This window comes from Leptodactylus fuscus, chromosome 7, assembly GCF_031893055.1.
Source record: "Leptodactylus fuscus isolate aLepFus1 chromosome 7, aLepFus1.hap2, whole genome shotgun sequence".
Classification (NCBI taxonomy): domain Eukaryota; kingdom Metazoa; phylum Chordata; class Amphibia; order Anura; family Leptodactylidae; genus Leptodactylus; species Leptodactylus fuscus.
In genome coordinates, this window is record NC_134271.1 from 40,675,954 (window position 1) to 40,698,848 (window position 22,895).

Consider the following 22,895-nt stretch of genomic DNA (forward strand, 5'->3'; position numbering starts at 1 on the left):
CATCGATCCTCTGTTACTCCTCCTGGAAATCATCCCTTCCTCACCTATATCATCTGGCCCTGGGACCTGCCCTGGTTGGGGAGGGTATAACATCTGGCACTGCATCACCACCTATTCCCAGAGGCCCTATCTACAGTGCCCGGCTTCACCTCAAGCCGAAACCCCAACTGGCGTCACGACAAACTTTTATTTTTCTTTATTTTTCTTTAATCCATTTTTGCTTAAAACTCCCCTTTTTTCAAGGCGCTGCCGCCCCCGGTGTCGGGCCTGCTCGCACCGTGAATCTACATAGGCTGAGCCGGGGCGACTCACATCCGCAACGCTCCGTGTGTATCAGTATTATGCGGATCCGCAAAAAACAAAACACACCACAAAACACACATGTTGATATCCGCAATTGCGGATATACACTGATGTATGTTCAGTGTATATCCGCAAAAATGCACGCGCCCATAGACTTCTATTGGACCTACCGTGCCGTGCCGTAGAAGCACGGCCATTACGGACATGCGGTATACTGTCCGGACCACGGTTGCGGCGCGCCACACCACAGACAAAATCTACGATCGTGTAAGAGGCCTCATAGAAAATTATGGGACCGTAAATGGTCCGTAATTTTGAACCCGCAATTGTGGACCATTTGCGGTGCAAAACTACGTTCGTGTAAGACCAGCCTAACACTGGGCACCATCTGACATAAGCCAGATCCTGCATGGCATGACAATTACTGGAAATACTGTAGAATTTATGTAGTGAAACTTTCCAGAATTATTTGGCAAATATTTTCTATCTGTATACCTTCCTTTTAAGCGACATTGGTAAAAAGCAAGAAATTGCCCCATCAGGACCATGGGAGTGTTCAGCTTTCTGCAGATTCTGGAACAAGAGGGCATCACAGTAAGATCTGTCACTTTGAACATGAGGCTCTGTCTTCCAGCTTTATACCATGGAGTGGGAAGGGCTGAACAGATTAATATATAGTTTTTTGGTGAAATATTTATTCTAACTTGCTATTTCTTTATTGCAATCTATGATCACTGTATGAGTTTAAAGAGGACCTTTCATCAGATCAGGCACATGCAGTTCTATATACTGCTGGAAAGCTGACAGTGTGCTGAATTCAGCGCACTATCGGCTTTCCCAATCTGTGCCCAGTGTAAAGCGCTATCGGTCCCGGTACTGTAGCGCTTTACAGTCAGAAGGGTGTTTCTGACACTTAGCCAGGGACGCCCTTCTGCCCAGCAGCGCCTATCGCGCTGTGCTCTAAGACTGGGAAGGAACGCCCCCTCCCTCTTCTCGCACAGACGAGTATTATCAGGAGCGGGAGGGGGGAGTTCCTCCCCAGTCTTAGAGCACAGCGCGATAGGCGCTGCTGGGCAGAAGGACGTTCCTGGCTAAGTGTCAGAAACGCCCTTCTGACTGAATTCAGAGCACTGTCAGCTTTCCAGCAGTATATAAAACTGCATGTGCCCGATCTGATGAAAGGTCCTCTTTAATGGAGTGGAGTTACTCCAAATAAAAGTCTTGTATACAGTCTAAATCCCTGAGATAGATGGGTTTCCACTCTTACCATCAAATGTGACTGCAGATGGTCTGGTAGACTTTTCTCTACACTGGGGGGGATGTCATAAATCTCTTGGGTTTGTTCTCTGCTGAGCGGACCTTTTATTGCCATTGGTGGAATATCATATACCTGTAGAAAACAAAAATATAGTCCATCTTAATACAGTTAAGCACAGGAGCGTTTTTTTTTTCTTTTTAATGTCCAGTATGGAAAACATCAGTATAGGAATATTTAATACATTAAACCATTAAACCATCAGTCTACAAGCACTTGCTACTGGTTTAGTGCCATAAATGTACTTGACAGGCAGTGCCGCTGAAAATAGAAAGCTGCAATATATTTTATTTTTTTAAAAAAAAGTTCTTTCTCCTCTTATTTTCATTCCTACCTTCTCCTGCACTGGTCACTGATCCATAGAGAAGTCTATGGAGAGGAGAAGGGGGAGGAGGAATAGAAGCATCCAAAAGACAAAGAGATAAGGAGACATGAAAACGTATGGGTCTAGCGACATCTAGTGTTGTCTTATGTCTTCACTGACCTGGATTGTCAGCTGAAATATTATCCAATATTGCTAAATATTGAGTAGCTAAAAGGCTCACTAGAATCTGTGTCCACATCTCATTATCTGCCTTATCCATGCTTGATATCCTCCCTCCCTCTTGATAGTATTCAGTGGGCTGCAGCTGTAGATGGATATGGATGTATGGATATGAACAGTGATGTCAAAAACGCTGCTCAGTGCAGGGGAAGTGGGAGGGATACAAGAAGCACAGGAGGCATTTTTCTCTAATAAAAAGTTGACTTATTATTATTATTATTATTAATAATAACATTATTCTCATTTTGCACTATTGATTTAAAAACAATATAAAAAAATATATATGATTTAATTACAATTACAGGATATTCTACTGGATCTTCGAAAACTACTCTATCTGATCTCATCAAAGCAATAAACCTCTTATGTTTCGACATGATATTACAAACCTCTGGGCTGAAGTTGTTCACTAAACACCTGGTGGGAACATCATAGATCTCCTGTGGTCCAGCAGGAAGGAGGTGTCGAGGAATGTCATACTCATCTTGTTGTTCTGGCTTGGGTGAATCATACACATAGACTTGTCCTTTCCGAGTTGGAAGAACAACCTGTTACAAGAAGAGAACATCAAAATTGCATAAACTGTGAAAATTCCATATATAAGTCAACTATTCAGTCAAGTACAAATGCAGGTGTTACCAGACATCCATACATCAATTTCAGTGGCTATTCCTATGGTTTGAGAACATGAACACAATTGAATCTGTATTGGTATAAGTGGCTCTACAGAGACAGACCCAGTGGGGATAGTCAGACAAGTTTGACTCTTGTTTGATCCTAACTATGGATAAGAAATATCATGCACAGTCTTTGCATATGTCAGTAAAGGAATCTGCATATAAAATCATTTTAGACATAGCAATATAGCATTTGCATGATCAACTGTATCCTGTAATATCACTGCTACCACTAGGTGGAGACAAATTATAACGCAGAATGAAATACCAACTACATCTGGTCATTTTCTAATGTTAAATGGCTGCTGTATGCAGAGGTATATAAATCAGTCTAGAATTTCAATCTCTATTATGATTTTACAAAGAGCTTAGCAGCCGGCATCACTCATTCACAGTGAGGTTTATTCCTTAAAGAGGACCGGTTTTTATATTACATAGGAGATTGTTTCTGAATATATTAAAAAGTGTTATGCTGTGATGTTTAAGGAGATATTAGATTAAATATATTATTATATAAATATTATATATATTACTACAAAGTATACTAGGAATAATAAAATAGTAAAAGTATTAAAAGTGAATACACATTATGATGACCTCTAAAGGTGGCTGTGTAGCTATTATCACTGGTTAGGTGGCCGTGTAGCTATTATCACTGGTTAGGTGGCCGTGTAGCTATTATCACTGGTTAGGTGGCCGTGTAGCTATTATCACTGGATAGGTAGCCGTGTAGCTATTATCACTGGATAGGTGGCCGTGTAGTTATCACCGGTTAGGTGGCCGTGTAGCTATTATCACTGGTTAGGTGGTCGTGTAGCCATTATCACTGGTTAGGTGGCCGTGTAGCCATTATCACCGGTTAGGTGGTCGTGTAGCTATTATCACCGGTCAGGTGGCCGTGTAGCTATTATCACTGGTTAGGTGGCCGTGTAGCTATTATCACTAGTCAGGTGGCCATGTAGGTATTATCACCGGTTAGGTGGCCGTGTAGCTATTATCACTAGTTAGGTGGCCGTGCAGCTATTATCACTGGTTAGGTGGTCGTGTAGCCATTATCACTGGTTAGGTGGTCGTGTAGTCATTATCACTGGTTAGGGTGGTCGTGTAGCTATTATCACTAGTTAGGTGGCCGTGCAGCTATTATCACTGGTTAGGTGGCCGTGTAGCTATTATCACTGGTTAGGTGGCCGTGTAGCTATTATCACTGGTTAGGTGGTCGTGTAGCCATTATCACTAGATAGGTGGCCGTGTAGCTATTATCACTGGTTAGGTGGCCGTGTAGCCATTATCACTAGTCAGGTGGCCGTGTAGTTATTATCACCGGTTAGGTGGCCATGTAGGTATTATCACTGGTTAGGTGGCCGTGTAGCTATTATCACTGGTTAGGTGGCCGTGTAGCCATTATCACTAGTCAGGTGGCCGTGTAGTTATTATCACCGGTTAGGTGGCCATGTAGCTATTATCACTGGTTAGGTGGCCGTGTAGCTATTATCACTAGTCAGGTGGCCGTGTAGCTATTATCACTGGTTAGGTGGCCGTGTAGCTATTATCATTGGTTAGGTGGCCGTGTAGCCATTATTACTGGTTAGGTGGCCGTGTAGCCATTATCACTGGTTAGGTGGCCGTGCAGCTATTATCACCGGTTAGGTGGTCGTGTAGCTATTATCACTGGTTAGGTGGCCGTGCAGCTATTATCACTAGTTAGGTGGCCGTGTAGTTATTGCTACTGGTTAGGTGGCCGTGTAGCTATTATCACTGGTCAGGTGGCCGTGTAGCCATTATCACTGGTTAGGTGGTCGTGCAGCTATTATCACTGGTTAGGTGGCCGTGCAGCTATTATCACTAGTTAGGTGGCCGTGTAGTTATTGCTACTGGTTAGGTGGCCGTGTAGCTATTATCACTGGTCAGGTGGCCGTGTAGCCATTATCACTGGTTAGGTGGTCGTGTAGCTATTATCACCGGTTAGGTGGTCGTGTAGCTATTATCACTGGTTAGGTGGTCGTGCAGCTATTATCACTGGTTAGGTGGTCGTGTAGCTATTATCACTGGTTAGGTGGCCGTGCAGCTATTATCACTAGTCAGGTGGCCGTGTAGTTATTGCTACTGGTTAGGTGGCCGTGTAGCTATTATCACTGGTCAGGTGGCCGTGTAGCCATTATCACTGGTTAGGTGGTCGTGTAGCTATTATCACTGGTTAGGTGGCCGTGTAGCTATTATCACTAGTCAGGTGGCCGTGTAGCTATTATCACTGGTTAGGTGGCCGTGTAGCTATTATCACTGGTTAGGTGGCCGTGTAGCCATTATTACTGGTTAGGTGGCCGTGTAGCCATTATCACTGGTTAGGTGGTCGTGTAGCCATTATCACTGGTTAGGTGGCCGTGCAGCTATTATCACTAGTTAGGTGGCCGTGTAGTTATTGCTACTGGTTAGGTGGCCGTGTAGCCATTATCACTGGTTAGGTGGTCGTGCAGCTATTATCACTGGTTAGGTGGCCGTGCAGCTATTATCACTAGTTAGGTGGCCGTGTAGTTATTGCTACTGGTTAGGTGGCTGTGTAGCTATTATCACTGGTTAGGTGGTCGTGTAGCTATTATCACTGGTTAGGTGGTCGTGTAGCTATTATCACTGGTTAGGTGGCCGTGCAGCTATTATCACCGGTTAGGTGGTCGTGTAGCTATTATCACTGGTTAGGTGGCCGTGTAGTTATTGCTACTGGTTAGGTGGCTGTGTAGCTATTATCACTGGTTAGGTGGTCGTGTAGCTATTATCACTGGTTAGGTGGTCGTGTAGCTATTATCACTGGTTAGGTGGCCGTGCAGCTATTATCACCGGTTAGGTGGTCGTGTAGCTATTATCACTGGTTAGGTGGCCGTGCAGCTATTATCACCGGTTAGGTGGTCGTGTAGCTATTATCACTGATTAGGTGGCCGTGCAGCTATTATCACTAGTTAGGTGGCCGTGTAGTTATTGCTACTGGTTAGGTGGCCGTGTAGCCATTATCACTGGTTAGGTGGTCGTGCAGCTATTATCACTGGTTAGGTGGCCGTGCAGCTATTATCACTAGTTAGGTGGCCGTGTAGTTATTGCTACTGGTTAGGTGGCCGTGTAGCTATTATCACTGGTCAGGTGGCCGTGTAGCCATTATCACTGGTTAGGTGGTCGTGTAGCTATTATCACTGGTTAGGTGTCAGTGTAGCTATTACCACTGGTTTGGTGGCCGTGTAGCTATTATCACTGGTTAGGTGGCCGTGTAGCTATTATCACTGGTCAGGTGGCCATGTAGCTATTATCACTGGTTAGGTGGTCGTGCAGCTATTATCACTAGTTAGGTGGCCGTGTAGCTATTATCACCATCTAGGTGGTCATGTAGCTATTAACACTGGTTAGGTGGCCGTGTAGCTATTATCACTGGTTAGGTGGCCGTGTAGCTACTGTATTATCACTAGTTAGGTGGTCGTGTAGCTATTATCACCGGTTAGGTGGTCATGTAGCTATTATCACTGGTTAGGTGGCCGTGTAGCCATTATCACTGGTTAGGTGGCCATATAGCCATTATCACTGGTTAGGTGGCCATATAGCTATTATCACTGGTTAGGTGGCCCTGTAGCTACTGTATTATCACTGGTTATCAGCAGTTGCAGAGGCAAAAGGACCAAAAAGCACATAAAATAAATAGTCTACAGTCAATTTTCAGTATAAAATTTAGAAAAGGAAACACAATTCGTGTAGTAAGAGTGGGAATCACAGGCCAAAAGTCACAGCCTATTTTGGGGCCGACTGGACCCCTAGAAGCAACCTGAGAGTACATCATGTAAACCTTTACTGCCTGATGAGGACTTTAATCCCATCAATGCCCTACAAACACCTTTTTTTTTTTTTTTACCATGAACTGTTTTACTATTTTGGTATTGTGTATTGGTAGTACTTGGACTTTGAATGGCAGTTTTATTAAGTCGATGAATATATGGCCATAAAAATATATGGCCATATTAGGATGCGTTCACCAGTGTGTCATTTAGTCTGTTCCTCTGCTCCATCACAGGACCAGCAAAACGGGTTAAACCATAAAAAAGGTCCTTAGGGAGGAAGAACAACCACAGAACCTAAATAAAGCCCTTTGATTCATTGGGTATCCCTTATGTTCTCACTGATATTGGGGGGATGAAATAGAAAGGCTTACAGGAGTTTCTCAAATATGATTTCAGACAGACTAGGAGGATTTGGTCACTGACTGGCGGTATTGTCTACTATTATATGGAGTATTATTTAGCACCGTATGGCAATATTCCATTATATGCATTCATACAGCATAAAAAGCACGTTTTTGTGTTTTTTTTGTGTTTTTGTTGAAATTATGAGAGCAATTGTCCATTGAGCAGGGTTTACTTACCTGATGCCGAGACTCTATTATCTATAAAATAGCTCCAAAGAGATAACTACTCTGAGACAAGTAACTACAGAAACGTATCATGATTCACAAAGAGAAGGCGTCCGCTCACTTCATGTGTATTTACTCCTAAATGCACCATGCAGAATGACATGTTCTTGGTTCAAAGGGAGGAATGCCTTTTATTTCAGTCATGAACTTATTATAGGAGAATGGCCTAGTGGTCAAATTACCTTAAAAAGGCAGCGAGGCGGCCGCTTACTTTCTAGCAATTCTAAACAAAGCATTTCCACCCTGTTATTCGAAGGGCATCATAAAATATTTATAGCAGGAGCATAAAAAAGATCATGGGGGAAGGGGGATACAGATGAAGGACTGATTTACAGAAAACTCAAGTTTGTCCAGTTTAGCCGTGTGTACTGTGCCACTCCAGGCCCCAGTATTAGCAGAAGACGGGAATTCTGCAAATCATTTTGTCAGGTGGACATTTCTATTCTACAACTTGTCTTTATTAGAGAACCAGAACAAAGCAAAGTGCATTGCTAAATAGCCTGCGATTCCCACTAGCCGCCCTCAGGTTACCATAGCAAACACATCTAATTACACTGAAAGCCATAGGCACTGCTGTATGCAATGCAGTCATCCATAGCAAAGGTTACATAGGTCATATCATAGGGAAACACGTTTATTGCATGTAGACCACACAACACACATTACCGGGTATACATTACAGCTTTACTTTAAAGACATATTGTCCACGTTGCTAATGGCAATTTGTAATATTAAATCATTATATATTAATATACATGGAAATATAATGTCAAATACATACAATAGGTCCTGCTAGTTGACTGCTGCTTTCACCTTATGCATTACAAAGGGTAGTAGCTGCAATGAAAATCTTCAGCATGAATTGACATGCTGCACAGGGGCATATCTAGCGGGGCAGCTGCGGTAGCGGCTGCGGTGCGCTACTGCTGCATTTCTTTTTTTAAATAGCCTTTTACCGACTGGAGTAACTTCAGCCAGTAACGGGCCCTATTTACATATCAATCCTGGTTCCTGCCTACAGCCGCCTGCGCGTCTTCTTGTTCTGCGGAGGCCACTGTGAGAAAGGATCGGTAAGTAAGGCCGTGGGCCCCACAAACACTATTATTATACTCGGGGGGTCTTTTCAGACCCTCAAGTATAATGATCGGAGGTCCAGGGGAGGTAAGAGAACATAAAAACTAGTATTACTTACCTCTCCAGGCAGGCTTCAGGCCTACTTGAGTGACAACCCTGACGTCACATGGCCAGGGTCTACGTCCTTATGCGTCACGATGCAGGCCCGGGACACAAGACGTACGTCATTGAAGATGGCCGACATCAGCAGGGATGGGTGGGAACAGTGCCTTTATGTTTGTATCCTCACCTTGGTTTCTGATTATTATACTCTGGGGTCTGAAAAGACTCCAGAGTATAATAATCGTACATGGGTGCCCACAATGGGGCACAATACTGTGTGCAAGGGCCACTATGGGGTGTAAAATACTGTGTGTGTAGGGGCCACTATGGGGCAATAATACTGTGTGCAGGGGCTATAATTCAGATAATTGCACTTTGCTGATAAAGCCGAGTCTGTTAGTTCTCTAAGTAAACACACAGATAACATGGAGTCCTTCTGTACAAGAATCTGCAGATTATCTGACCTGCAGAAGTATTGTGTGTCCTGTTCAGCAGGAGGGAGGGTGAAGGAGAGAAATACATTAAGTGAGAAGCAGACACTGCATACAGCCTGGCTGAAAGGTTGAGATGGGAGAACCTTTTTAACTGGAAAAGTGTGATGTATAGTTATAAGTTGGTTAGAAGGTTTGTAGACTTCTATCTTTAGGTCCCATACACATGGTGAATCCAGTTTGGAAAATTTGGTATGTAGATCATACTTCATAGTCAGGATTAAGGACTGCTTGCCTCATAGTGATCTGTAATGCTAGCAGTCCTTGCCTGCCTATGGTTTCACTGTACTATACTGCATATAGAGTTTTGGATTTTACTTTTGGAAATGCAGAACACAATCTGCTGCATCAAACCATATCATTATGGTAACTGCACACATAGTGGCCATTGTGTGGCAACTGCACGTGGTTTAAGCCCATGGTGGATCAATGACCACACAATGTTGCTGGTAAAATTGAGACAATACACGCAATATGGGAGAGACATTGGCTCCCAGTGGGTGGGTAGGGTTTAAGTCTTTACAGGTAGTAATAAAATGTTCAAGGCTAACACTTGAGCAACCTTTCTGTGACATTTCATTTGAAGATTTTTGCCAACTTTATTCATGCTCAAATATGGAACATGTCACATACATATGATTAAAAGATGGCAGCAATCCCAGCTACATTACCTTAGGACACTTCAATGTGACTAAATAGTCTTGCCAACTCCAACCATTGTCCCACATGCTGAAGTCATCCACTGAATGACTTCATACATATTAAATTTTGTCTAAAATCTACAACCCAATTGCAACAAGCTTCTTTCCATCACATTTTTCTTCCAAATGACAACATAAAATGAAATATATTTCCTTAGAGAGTTCTATCACTGGCGTCCACACCCTCCCCACCCTGCATTGTGTCACATTTAATTTTGGGTATGACACTGAACAAAATGCCAGCTGTTTAATACATACATAACACAGAAAATGTACTACTGCCAACCAGCTAGTGAGGAAGTCATGGTATGTCACTTGGGACATGTGATAACGTAAAGCTACAGGACATGTGAATAATACATGGTATAAAATGACTTCAGGACTACCGGTAATAATACAGGGTATATAAGGTACACTTATATGTCAATATGCAATACAATAGCAGGACATTAGATCTTTCTATATGCTAATTTTCACATATAATTTATTGACGAGAAATATAAAAAAATATGAATTAAAATAAGTGCAAGAGTCACGTTTGGTTATATGAATCTACTGGCGCAGATAAATAAATGCACCAGGAAAATGACAAGACTTTACAGGGCAGGAAGTTGTTATGTCGCAGTTGGCGATGACGCTAATAAAGCAGGAAGTTGGAAAGATTAGAGACATCAATAAAGAGAATCACAGAGCTCAGCTCTGACTCCGTGATACAATGTAATTACATTTCCTGACAAGAGGACATGTTGATACATTACAGCTACCAAACTTAATCTTACGTTTTGAGGCTAGGCACGCGTTTGTATCTTGCCAAGCAAATCCCTCCCTGTGTCCCTGAATGCCCCATGTGACGATTAAAAGTAAGGTTTTTTTTTGTAGATTGTGAGCCCCACATAGAGCTCACAATGTACATTTTTCCCTATCAGTATGTCTTTTTTTCGGAATATGGGATGGAGATCCATGCAAACACGGGGAGAACATACAAACTCCTTGCAGATGGTTTTTTGCCCATGGCGGGATTTGAACACCAGGACTCCAGCGCTGCAAGGCTGCAGTGCTAACCACTGAGCCACCGTGTGGCCCCTAAAAGTAAGGTTTGACAGTAAAAACTTTTGCAGATCTACAGTATATAAACAGAAACTGCTATGTTCATTTTTAGGATCTCTCTTAGGGTCGGTTCACACTAGCTTATGTGTTCCGTTTGCAAGGAGTCCGCATGAGGACCCCCCCGGACGGAATACAAGCGTGACTGCAAGCGCTATGCAGTTAAAGTGCACGGACCCCCATAGACTATAACATTATATTGCAGTAGAGTTACAGAAATTTAGGAATAGGATAGTTTAGTCAGATTTAATCAATTATATTGATAGGATATAGTGATAAAAGGATATCTATGCTGTTGTGTGCCTGGCAGCAGAAGCAGCCTGCAGTAATACAGACAAAGGACAGTTAACCATTTTAATACCAATTAATCTAATTTTGTCTGTCTGTTGTGCAATAGAGCAATTTCATTTGTTTACAGAGGGTTTAAACATAGTTTTTACTCATAGTTTGTCCTATTAGTGAAAAATCTTTTGTTAAGAGTTTTTTGGGGGCAAGAGTTTAAATACAAATTGCTGTTTTAACACCAAACTGCTAAGGGCGAGTTCACACCAATGCCCGATCTCCGTTTTGCAGGTTTCCGTTTCCTGCCCGAGAAACTGGACAGAAGACGTAAACCTGCAGTCAGTTTTCAAACCCATTCATTTGAATGGGTTTGGAAAGTGTCCGGTCGTGAGCATTTTGTTATCTCCGCGACAAAACTTTTTTTTTTTTTAACCAAACACAAAGTCGGACATGCAGGACTTTGTGTCCAGTTAAAAAAAAAAACGGTTTCGCTGCGGAGAGCACAAAACGCTCACAGGCGCTCACGGCCGGACACTTTTCAAACCCATTCAAATGAATTATATATTATATTATATTACAGAGGTTGGTAAGTGGCCTTTGACCAGTATTGTTCTAGGACATAAGACCACCCCCAGTCCACCACTTGTTACCAACTATCTTCTGTATCTCAATACTAAGAACGTGTGAACAAAGCATCTTTGGTGTTAGAAGTCACCACTAAATGAATATCATGAATATCTACTAGTGTCCTTAATATTATAAGCTATTTATTAGGTGGCCTATAGATACTGTTGCTACAGAAATAATAAAAGCGTATGAACATGTGTTTATGGCAGAACTCTACAGGTAAGAAACCTATTCTTCATAAGACACAGAAATCGCTTTTATGCATAAGGAAAGGTGGCGTGTCTTGGTAATGAAAGGTTTCCTTCTCTCAGGTCCTTGTTATTACTGCAGTTTCAAAGGTCAAGGGGGAAGGGATGGCGGAGTTTATGTGCTGAAGTCTTACTGGGACTGACGTCTTCTAACTTATTGTCTGTCTGTGAATTGTAAACTGTGGGATTTTCCACACAAGTGTATGCAGAAGGTGCAACCCTCTGCAGCACCTGCCAAAGTCCTAACACTTTCCTATTTAGCATGGCTGATTTATCCATCTCTCAGCTTTCTGTATTCCCCTAGTAGGGGAGGCTTGTCCTGTCTTCAGCCGCATTCCAGTTAGCATTTTCATTGACGAACAAAGAAACAAGACTTTATTAACCGTGAAAAGGGGTTAAGCTGTGTGTTTTAGAACAAGCTTGTGGTTTGAGATCTGCCTGTACAGGCTGAGGCTTTGACGTTTAATGCTGTGCTGGCAATTGACGTTCCAAAAATACAGTCTCAGGGCAAAGACCCAGAGTACCTCCAGAGAGAAGCCGCCTGGAAAATTCCTGATGCAAGATCCTGTATCCCAGTCCTAAAAGCGGGCTCGATATGTCTGGCGAGATAGGGTTTCTATAGTTATTCATTTCCCTTTCAATAAAACGTAGGATTGCAAGGGTTCCTGTTGAGTTACATGCAGTATGTGGCATCCGAATGGTATAATCTGACCACAGCTTTAATCAAAGGTATTACCACCACAGACATTTATGGCATACCCTGTGGATTTATGGCATATCATTTGAAAAAACTTTTAACATGTCATAGTGACGTAGTATTGAACATGGGGATCTGGGTGCTGAGACCCTTACTTAGCATTGTGCCCTTTGTTTTGGTGTGGCTCTTCTTGAAGACTGTAGCAAATGGTGTATGGATGCACAATGAATATTTATTTTACTGGTGGAGGCAGTGCCGCACCTCCCATGAGGCGATCTGAAGTGACCGCTTCAGGCGGCGCTATGCCAGGGCCACGGGGAGGGCGGCATTTTTGCTGACAAGCTGTCCTGGACTGGCTTAGGGTCACCGTCACTGAGCGGTGGATTGGGGAGGCCGCTGGAGCAGCGCTGCTCCAGCGGCCTCTCCTCACGCTCAGGCAGAGAGCAGGACCTTTCCCTGCCTGCTCTCTGCCTGCTAAAGACGATCGCTCCGCTCGGCCCACTCAGTTTATATGGCAGAAATAAAAGTCCTTTTAGTAATATAACTGGCTTCTAGGTCTGAAAGATGTTATGATACGGAGTAATAAATGATGGTTGTGTCAGTAAAAGTCGGAGCTGGGGGCTGAGACTGATACTCTTCACACTGACTCATAGAGTTAAGGGTCTCCCCACCCCACACACACCCACCCATGTTTATTGTGGCATCTATATACCCTAAAAGCATATATTCCAAATCCATATACCCTAATAGCAAATATCTTCTCTATGTGCACATCCTGGAGGACAGGATTACTAAAACCGTGACCATGCTACAAGGAAAACCCTTACAGAATAGACAGGCTCAGTGATTAGAGTAAAATGATAAAAGCCTATTATTTCTTATCTAATCTTTTACTTTATGACTTTATGTAAAATTAATTTATTGCCATGCCTTTATATTGTTTCGGGAGTTCATAGCAGGTCAGCCATAGCAGAATTGCTATTGACCAACCCGCTGAGAAGTATACTAGTAATGTAGCTGTAGTGAATGGCATTTAAAACAAATCCCATTGATCCACACTGCAGAAAAGATCGTACAACAAAAAGTGTCTTCTGCCACGGTTTTTGAGCATGAAGCGTATGAAATATTATCGCATGTTCAGCTGTGCACTGTGAAGGTTGAAAGCCTGGGCCAAACACTTGGGAATTGCGACTGAAAGCCGGTGGAAAACCAGACGATTCCAGTAGCCATGACAGGGTCCATTGAAGGCTATCTGCTGAAGACATCCTGCTATTGACCCAACACATGTGGCCTTAGCCTAAAGCAATTTTATGATATTAGACAATAGGATCAGCTTGTTTTTCCAGAACCAGTACCATTTCCATTCATGTGATGTGACCAGATGCTAAACTTGATAGAGTCCCTAATACTGTGGTCTTCAGACTTCAAGGCCCTGACTGCTACCCCTGCACCCCCTGATGCTAAACTCCCAGCAGTGACTTCATTGATACCATTAACACTCTATCTTGTGATTTGCATAGAAAATATTAAACCCTTTCATAAACTTATTCCCACTTCCAAACATTACTACCGCCTGTAGCATTGTGCTCCATGACTTTATGTTTGGACAGAAATAATGCTTCTGAAGTTAGTCCCACAACTGTAGATCTTGTAGCCATAGGCAAGGTGCCCGTGTTCTCTGTGTGGTCCTCAAAAATAATCTTAGAGTACATTTATATATTTACATAAAGTCATCCTATAACCCCTCTAGTTTATCACGTCTATGGTTTGGTCTCTGCAATTTATGCTAAGATCACATTAGCATCAGCTCTCTAATGTCCTGCTCTGCCGAAGGACCAGAACAACGGATAGGCGGACAACTAGAATGGTGGTGACTTACAGAGCCTGTAAACTGTGTGTCTAGGATTTCTTCATCTGCCATTTATAGGTGGACAGTCCGACAGAGTCTCTATAAGTGTGAACAGAGCTTTACACAATAGCAGGCTATGCTACCAAACACAACCAATGAACAAGATTACCATATAGGTATACAGTCATCCGTGCAACCCAGGAAGAAAAGTCAGGATAAAGGGTGAGCTGGATATTCTATTGACTTTGTAAAATGAACAAGATTGTTAAAGATTGTTTTCTTTAATCCTGATTTTTCAGAAGACTACAATTGGTGGGCCCTATCAAAACCACTTCTCTAATAATGTACATGACACAGCTACACCCCATACTTCTACCAGCGTTCTGTTCCTAAGCAATGGGATTATTTATTTGGTTTTCTACTTAGCAACATAGAACGATAAATCATCAACACGTGCAAGAATCTCCATTTTGTTAGTTTATACAATTTAAGTTTTGTTCTACAAACAGGAAAATATGTGACAAAAATAAAAAAAATGGTAATTCAATTGTCTCAAAGACAGTGAGTGAATGGTGTGATAACAGTACATCTATGGTCACAACCAGTCCTGCTTGGAAACATGTTATGTAGTCATTAGACCTGCAACTGTAGTCTGATATATACAGTTCACCGTATATATAATATATATATATATATATATATATATATATATATATATATATATATATATATACATATACTGTACCAGTGCAGCATGTTTCTGCATTAAACCGCCATTGATCCTACATCACATTTACAGCCCAATCTGTTTACTTTGGGGCAGGCAAACAATGGGGCAATGAAAGGCTACAGCAGGCACCGAAATCTGACTGACAAAGAAGAAGGACGCTCTACAAACAAAGGGCTAGAAAATAACTGTGACTCTCACATCTGTGACTTGGGACTTTACATCTGTCCAGACAAAGGTCAGTATGTGAGCAGACCTAACCCCCGGAGCTCACACTTTAATAAGTAGAATTTATGGGAATGAAATTACAATAGTTTAGTAAATAGAATTGGAATCAACATAGGTAAGGAAAGAGGCAAACAGTTATTGGTATAGATATCTGTATAAAATATAAATACCATATATATATAAATACCATATATATATATATATAAATACCATATATATATAAATACCATCTATTTGTATATATATATATATATATATATATATATATATATAATCATGATATCATTATTACTAATATTAATAGATTGAGGTCTATTATTTGCACTTTTATGCGTGAACTGAACATGTATTTTACAGATTATATTATAGGATGATAAAAGCAGAACAAGGTCTATATTGCATGTGTTCTGATATTACATTTATGCGTCGAGTACTCGCAGACGCCATTAAAATCCGCACAGCACCTTACATTGACGGAGTCGATCTCTTGGGAGAAAAGCATTACATCATCTTCTATTTATATCACCAATCCCATTCACCGGGGTAAACAAGATGAGCATGTGTGTGAGCGTGAAGGGGGAGGTAGGCCAGGGACACTGGGGATTGATAAGCAGAGAAGAGGGAGATGACAAGATGCAGAGATCGGAGTGTCTTCCCTTCTGACTGTCATGGAGCAGACTCCCTGGCTAATTAGTAAGAGCCAGATGTGAAATGGAACGGTTCCTTCCAATCACTGGAGTCGGCAGCACAACTACTGCCTGGCATGGAAAGGGTGCAGCTACATCAAAAAGGACAGTAAGAGTATTGGACAGTATTCACAGGGTTAATTCAAGGGGCAATTACAACACAACGATGATGCAAAATACCAAATACAGTAAAAAATAGGATTACAAAATAAACATTAAGCCCAAAGTCGCTATATAAATAAAATGTATTATTATTATTATTATTATTATTATTATCATCATCACACTGTGTTTGCTGTATAGTAATACAGTCTATTATTCACTGTTATCTGCTATTTCTGGTTGAACAGGCAGATTTCAGCGTTCTTCAGTAATATTACTGACAGGCAGTCCAGGCAAAAAGCCCTTCCCCCACCATGCTTTACTATATCCCACATATCATGTTGGCACTTGGTAACGGCACATTTATTCTGAATAAAACAAGTTAGATGCTTGCCATTGCTGTACGTTTCCTACATTAAATTCTTCAGCTTCAGTATTTTGCTCCATTATCTGACTGCCGTTCCTCTGGTTTCCAATTCTTTCTTTATATCCTAAAAGTGGTTATATAAAGCCTTGTCCTTATTAAAATACATATAACTATATGGTAACCCTCACACCAGTATTACACTGGCAGCCTATGGCGCATGAATCAACATTCTGCATTAATACCATTAACCCTATATCTTGTGATTTACATAGAAGATATTAAACCTTTTCTTAAATCTATCCACACTATCGCCTGCAGCATGGTGCCCATAACTTTATGTAATGCTTCTGAACTTTGGGGCAATAACCTTATGTTCTCTTTTTATGGTAGCAATAGGCAATGACTCCGTGTTGTCGTTGTGGTCCTCACAATTAATTTATGGCATTGATTTTATAGGGTACATTTACATGTTATTTTAAAGATATCCTATAACCCCTCTACCTTCTCCCGTCTATGGTACATAGCTTTATACCCGAGATCTTCCATGCCTCATGTCCATTTGTTTGTCCTTCTGTAAATTCTCTACAGCTTTCTAATATCTTTATATCTTTTTTTACGGACTCATAAATGGACTGCACTGTCAGGATGTAGTCACCTTGGCGGTTAAGGCTAATCGCTGCGGAAAAGACCGCGGTGGAAACACATTGAAACTCCGCAGAGTTTTCCTCCGCCAGGGTTACTATAGGTATAATTGACGGGCTGCGATTTTCAAAAACGCAGCATTTTTTCACAACATGGGGCCCCCAACCTAAAGGAGTTTTCCGAGTTTTGTTAACTGATAGATAGGTCATCGATTAAAGATCGGTCGGGTCTGACACCCAAACAGCCCAATCGGCTGTTTTAAGATGCTGCAGCACTCATGTGACCTCTGCAGCCTCTTCAGTACTAACAAAGAACAGAGCCATACATTTGTGCAGCACCTGTACTTAGTATCACAGCTCATCCCATTGAGCCGCGATCAGGACATGTGAGTAATGAATGTGATGTCACATGGCCTGTGAAGTGGAAAAAGTGCCCGGGGAGCGCCGCTCCCACTTCGAACAGCTGGTCCATGGGGGTCCTCGGTATGGGAAATCCCTTTAAGTAACGCCAGCTATAAACTTCTCTGTCTCTGCCCATCCCCCTATATACATGCATGCTGAGCTCAGTTTGACAACCAGCTTCATACTTTCTAGAAACCTTGCCTTTCCTAATACACATTATATGACAGAGGCAGACAGATCCCTATCTACCATACCCTTCGCTTTATAATAATAGGTCATTGACCCACTAAGAGATTTCGAGCCTAGCATTTACTCAGATTGGCAAGGAGTTGACATCAAACACATACTGAACCCCAATTCCATAACATCCATAGGAGGAAAAGTGAGTAGGGGCATTGTTACAGATATTTTACCACCTATCTAACGACATATTATGATGTTTTATCACATTTTATCTACAGTCCAGGCGTACTGTATTTTTTTTCTGTGTATAACAGTCCGTGTCATGCTGATAGTTGGCAGGAAATCTAATATTGATCTTTATGTCAGCATTTTAGTCTAAAGACTGCAAACAGCTATAACATGTTGGTTCAGTCATGTCCACCTGCCCATCTGTCTCCTCTTGGCAATCACTGTCTATTTCATTTATATCCAAGATCTTCTACCTGATACAGTATAATATTCCTATAGACTGTGCCATTTAAGTATAAATGTGCCAACGTGCCAACTATTATGAGCTAATAGAGACATTAGGGGACATAGATAGTAAAGTTGTAGACTGGATGGCTCTGGACTGAGCATGACCTTTACATTACTATTCCTCAGCGAACGCTGCATTACAGATGAAGTGATATTTTTCATACATTTAGGAGTTTAGATGAGCTCTAAATTCTTTCAGAAAACTTATTCAACAGTAGTAATAAATCTTCAATAGATCTTCAATTAATGATCTATCCTAAGGACGGGGCATCAAATAACAAAGTCCAGAAAAACACTTTCATGATCTACAGATATGTCTTGTACATGCCAAGACTTAAGGTTTGTAATTTTACATGCTCTTAAAATTCCAGATGTTTGGACATTAGGACATTCAATTAGAAGGAATGTAAGGAGTTAAATACAGTAATTATATGGTTTATTGCTAATGATGATTCCCAACTACTGATGTCTCCGTAAAGATTACCTGGAGCCACGGCTTACAAATCTCAGTCATGCCGAGATATGTTACAAATACAGTACTAAGAAGACATACTACAGCTCTGAAGTAGTGGGAAAACCTTGGAAGCAGAGACGTAACTAGGGGTTCAGCACAGAGGGGGCAAATATATTCAAGAGGACCTCCAGCTCAGGTATACCAATACTATCACTATATGGTGACCGTATAGTGGTAGATGCAAAGCTCTACACCACGGGTGCCCAATACGTCGATCGCGATCTACCGGTCGATCGTGAAGGACGTATGGGTCGATCGCGGGATGCAACAAGGGATCCCCGGTGTCTGCAGGTCCCGCCTGCAAGTGTCCGGAGATGACTCTCAGCCTGCGCTGTGAACAAGCACTCCGGACACTTGCAGGCCGGGCAGCAGCAGCTCTGGGGGATGACGCGCTCCCCGCTCTTAGGGATGGAGGGAGCCGGGGTGCTGCTTGTTCACAGCGCAGGCTGAGAGTCATCTCCAGACACTGGCAGGCAGGGCTGCCGCAGCCCCAGCCTGCCAGTGTCCAGAGATAACTCTCAGCCTGCGCTATGAACAAGCAGACATCGGGGATTCCTGAACGCTGCTGTCTCCTGCTCTTATGCTCTGCCCGACCCTGCCCACAGACACACCCCACCCCTGCCCACAGGCCCGTCCCAGCCCCGCCCACAAGAAGTGGGTAGTAGATCTTATCCCTGGTCAGTTTATAAAGTTGCTCACATGCTAAAAAAGTGTGAGCACCCCTGCTTTACACAAAGCTCTACAGACATACTACAGATCTGAACAGTAGTGGGGAAACCTTGGAAGCAATACATTTTACATGTCATTGTAAAGACTTTTAGGAGACCTAAACATAGGTAGATTTTTTGGCTATGGATTTTGGTGCAGGTCCACAGCACAATTCACACGGTATAAACTGTGGACTTCAGTGCAGATTTCAACACATTTTTTATCCCTCACACTGAAAAGACTGGCTTAATAAACTTTCTATTGTTACTCAATTATTACTCTAGTAACAGCTAATTATTACTACTAATTTTCTAATATCTACAACCACCATTAGACGATTCATTCCAAAGTTTCCTTCTGCCCAGCTGTTAACCATTGCTAGTGCTGATACAATCTGCTTAGGGTCCCAGCAAACTACTTTCTGCTTCTTTCTTATCCAGACCATAGCAAATTAGAACTTTGAACATCAACCAAAAAAATCTCAGCTGCCACAGTTGTCTCTATGTCATAAAAACCATAATGACAAAGACACATTTTTGCCATTCAGGCATGATGTCTGCCACATACCACAAAGAAAAGCGTGCACACGCCAAAAAGAAGTCCGACTGGAAAATATTTAAAGAGTTGATACTAAAACGCCTGGACACCTTAGATTCTCTAAGTGTAAAGTCAAGGCACCACTAAACAGTATATTCACTTTATGTAAAGGAGACACAGATCACATGCACAAACATGCAGAGCAAAGATTCACTTTTTTTCAATGCCTGTGTCTAGGATTGCAGCCCCCTATTCTCGTACGTGTAGAAAAACTTTAACACAAATATGTATTTTATTCTGCTTTCAGTACATAATTATGGGGAATTATGCTTCTATTAGCTATAGACAGTGTAGATACAGATGTGTGTAGATAACCTATTGCCTATGGGAGTGTTGTGGGTATGCTCTATAACCCATGAAAAGTTAAGTGTGCAGAGAAAGGGAAAATGAAATGTGACCATAACCTTTTGTTAATGGAGAATCCTATATAAACTGCCTTAAACTTTATATTAGAGATATTATTTTTACTTCTATGATAATGAGATGACTGTTGAGACGTCATCTCCACAGAACAGGAAGTATCAGCTAATGTGAGCCACAGTGATCAGTATAGAAACTACAAGATTAGAATTGATCGTTTTCAATCATCTTGGGGATAGTATTAGGTGTTTAAGGAAGAGAAATGCAATAGATAAATGTTCAAGGTTATATTTACAGAGAACAACATGTTAAGTTGGTGACAAATATTTACTAATTACAGGAAGGAAAGTTGTGGCTGAAACAGCTTGGCTCCAGTAAAAGCCATTGTGTTAATGTAATAACATCAGTGTTGATGACAATAACAAGGTAATACTGATTAATACTCTGAAAATGCGGTTACTCTGCTTTCTCATGGCTGAGTCACGAGGATTCTGCACTTGTCACCTGTTTACACTTGTGGATGTCAAACATCCATCAACCTCAAATTTTATGAGAGCATTAAGGAGTTATGAAACTGTAACATTCTTGCATAGCAATTCAGAGATTTTGTATGCGGGTTTTGCTAGTGATAGGTGATAGCCCATCTATAAATTCAGTAATGTAATGTGCGAGTCTCCAGGCAATGGCTACCTGCAAGATGAGGTGTATATATTGTGTGACTTTAAGGGTATCGACCATATGTTGAGCATATGTATAGGGAAGGGAAGTTGGATGGAATAGTTGTCAGTAGGGTTGAGCCGATCTAGAGATTTCAGGATCGATTTTAAAATCTGATTTCCGATCATTTTCCATTTGAACCTGATCTCAGTCCCAATTCCGATCGTAATGCAAGTCAATGGGATTTTTTTTTTCTAAGATCGTTTTCAAAAGCTATAAAAAGTTACCAAAAAATACATACGAGTTCATAGAATCCATAGAAAGAGCAAGGGAACACTTAAATGGCCATGAAACATTGTTTTTTAATCACCTTGTGAGGACGACGAGGCACTAGCCATATAATAAGCCATGGCTGAAGTTCGCAAGTAGATAGATACTATCTACTCTTCTGTTTTCTCCCTGCTGTGCCGTATACTGGACACTGCTACATCTGCATTACTGTACATTGACTTGTCCATCTACCGTTCTGCTTCATCCCTGCTTTACTGTATACTCAGTTCTGCTACAAGGAGGTAATATATGGGTGAAAATTCATTTGATACAATTTGGCGGGATCACTGGTAACCAATACTCCCAGATAAGATAATGAGGACGTACACCATGATACCCATAAGAGTTTGCTGGGGCCCTGTAATAATAGCACCTTGGTTTTGTCTATATTTAGTAAATCCACCAAAAAGGGTTAAAATATCCAGCAGTGGTCGTGATGCATGTCTGGGATCAGATACCACTAGTAGAAAGTTGTTGAAGGGGGTAGATGGGAATGTTTCAGACAAACAATAAGGCGGCTTGAGCTGGCACTTGACCCCCCACTTTAAATATATGTATCGTGGGAAAGGTAGCTCGGTAGCAGCAATGGTGCGAACCCAACCAGTCAGAGCTAGGAACACAATATCTGGTGCAAAAAGGTTTATTTGAAAGAAATAACAAAATAAATAAACCTTCACTTCAGGTGCAAAAAAATGTCAAACAAAATCCTCGATGAGCACTAACTAAACAGTATAAGGTTAACTATACATGTGGCTTAATACCAACCACACGAACAAACAAATACCACACTTAGGTCTCACCAGTCTATCCGCATATCAGAACAGACCCGAGTGCCTCCTCTCACTCCCAGGATCTGCCCTGAAGTGCAGGCCCTGCAGCCTTTTAAAGGCTTTTAAAAGTTAAATTCCATAATTTGTAAAATGTAAAGGAAAAAACAATGCATTGACCTGGAAATTCAATTTCATTTAAAACAATGACTCATTTAGAAATTGATGGCGTCAACAAATCTCAAAAAAGTTGGCTCGGAGATGGCTCACACTAGCGTTCGGGAACTCGGTCTCCCATTTTGCCTAACACTGGCAGAGAAAAATGTCCTGCAAGTAGGACTTTTTCCTCTGGTGATTTCAGGCTGTAACCGGGCGGAAACTTGGCGCACCCCATTATAGTCTATGTGGTCCACGGATTTCTGTGGGTAACCACTTTATAAGCAGATAGGGTTTCTGTTTTTAGTGTCCTCAAGTGGACCCAAAAAACAGAAACCCTAATGCTAGTGTGAACATAGTGTAAGGGTCAACAAAAGGCTAGAAAAGTTAGTACTGATTAAAAACAAGTGGAGGATCACATGACTGTGTATAAAAAGAGCGTGTTAGAGAAGCAAAGTCTCTCGGAAGCAAAAATGGTCAGAGTTTCACCAATCTGTGAAAC

General features: G+C 41.6%; 1 protein-coding gene across 2 annotated transcripts in view; it reads right to left on the reverse strand.

Annotated features, from left to right (window-relative positions):
* The window catches only part of BCAR1 (BCAR1 scaffold protein, Cas family member), a 106,995-nt gene that overhangs the window by 17,937 nt on the left and 66,163 nt on the right, over positions 1-22,895 (reverse strand). For both annotated transcript variants that reach the window (XM_075281784.1, XM_075281783.1), the window contains exons 3-4: positions 2,552-2,710; positions 1,571-1,693 (exon numbers count right to left, since the gene is read on the reverse strand). In XM_075281784.1, coding sequence (XP_075137885.1) covers positions 1,571-1,693; positions 2,552-2,710 — 282 coding nt within the window. The remainder of the gene's footprint in view (positions 1-1,570; positions 1,694-2,551; positions 2,711-22,895) is intronic.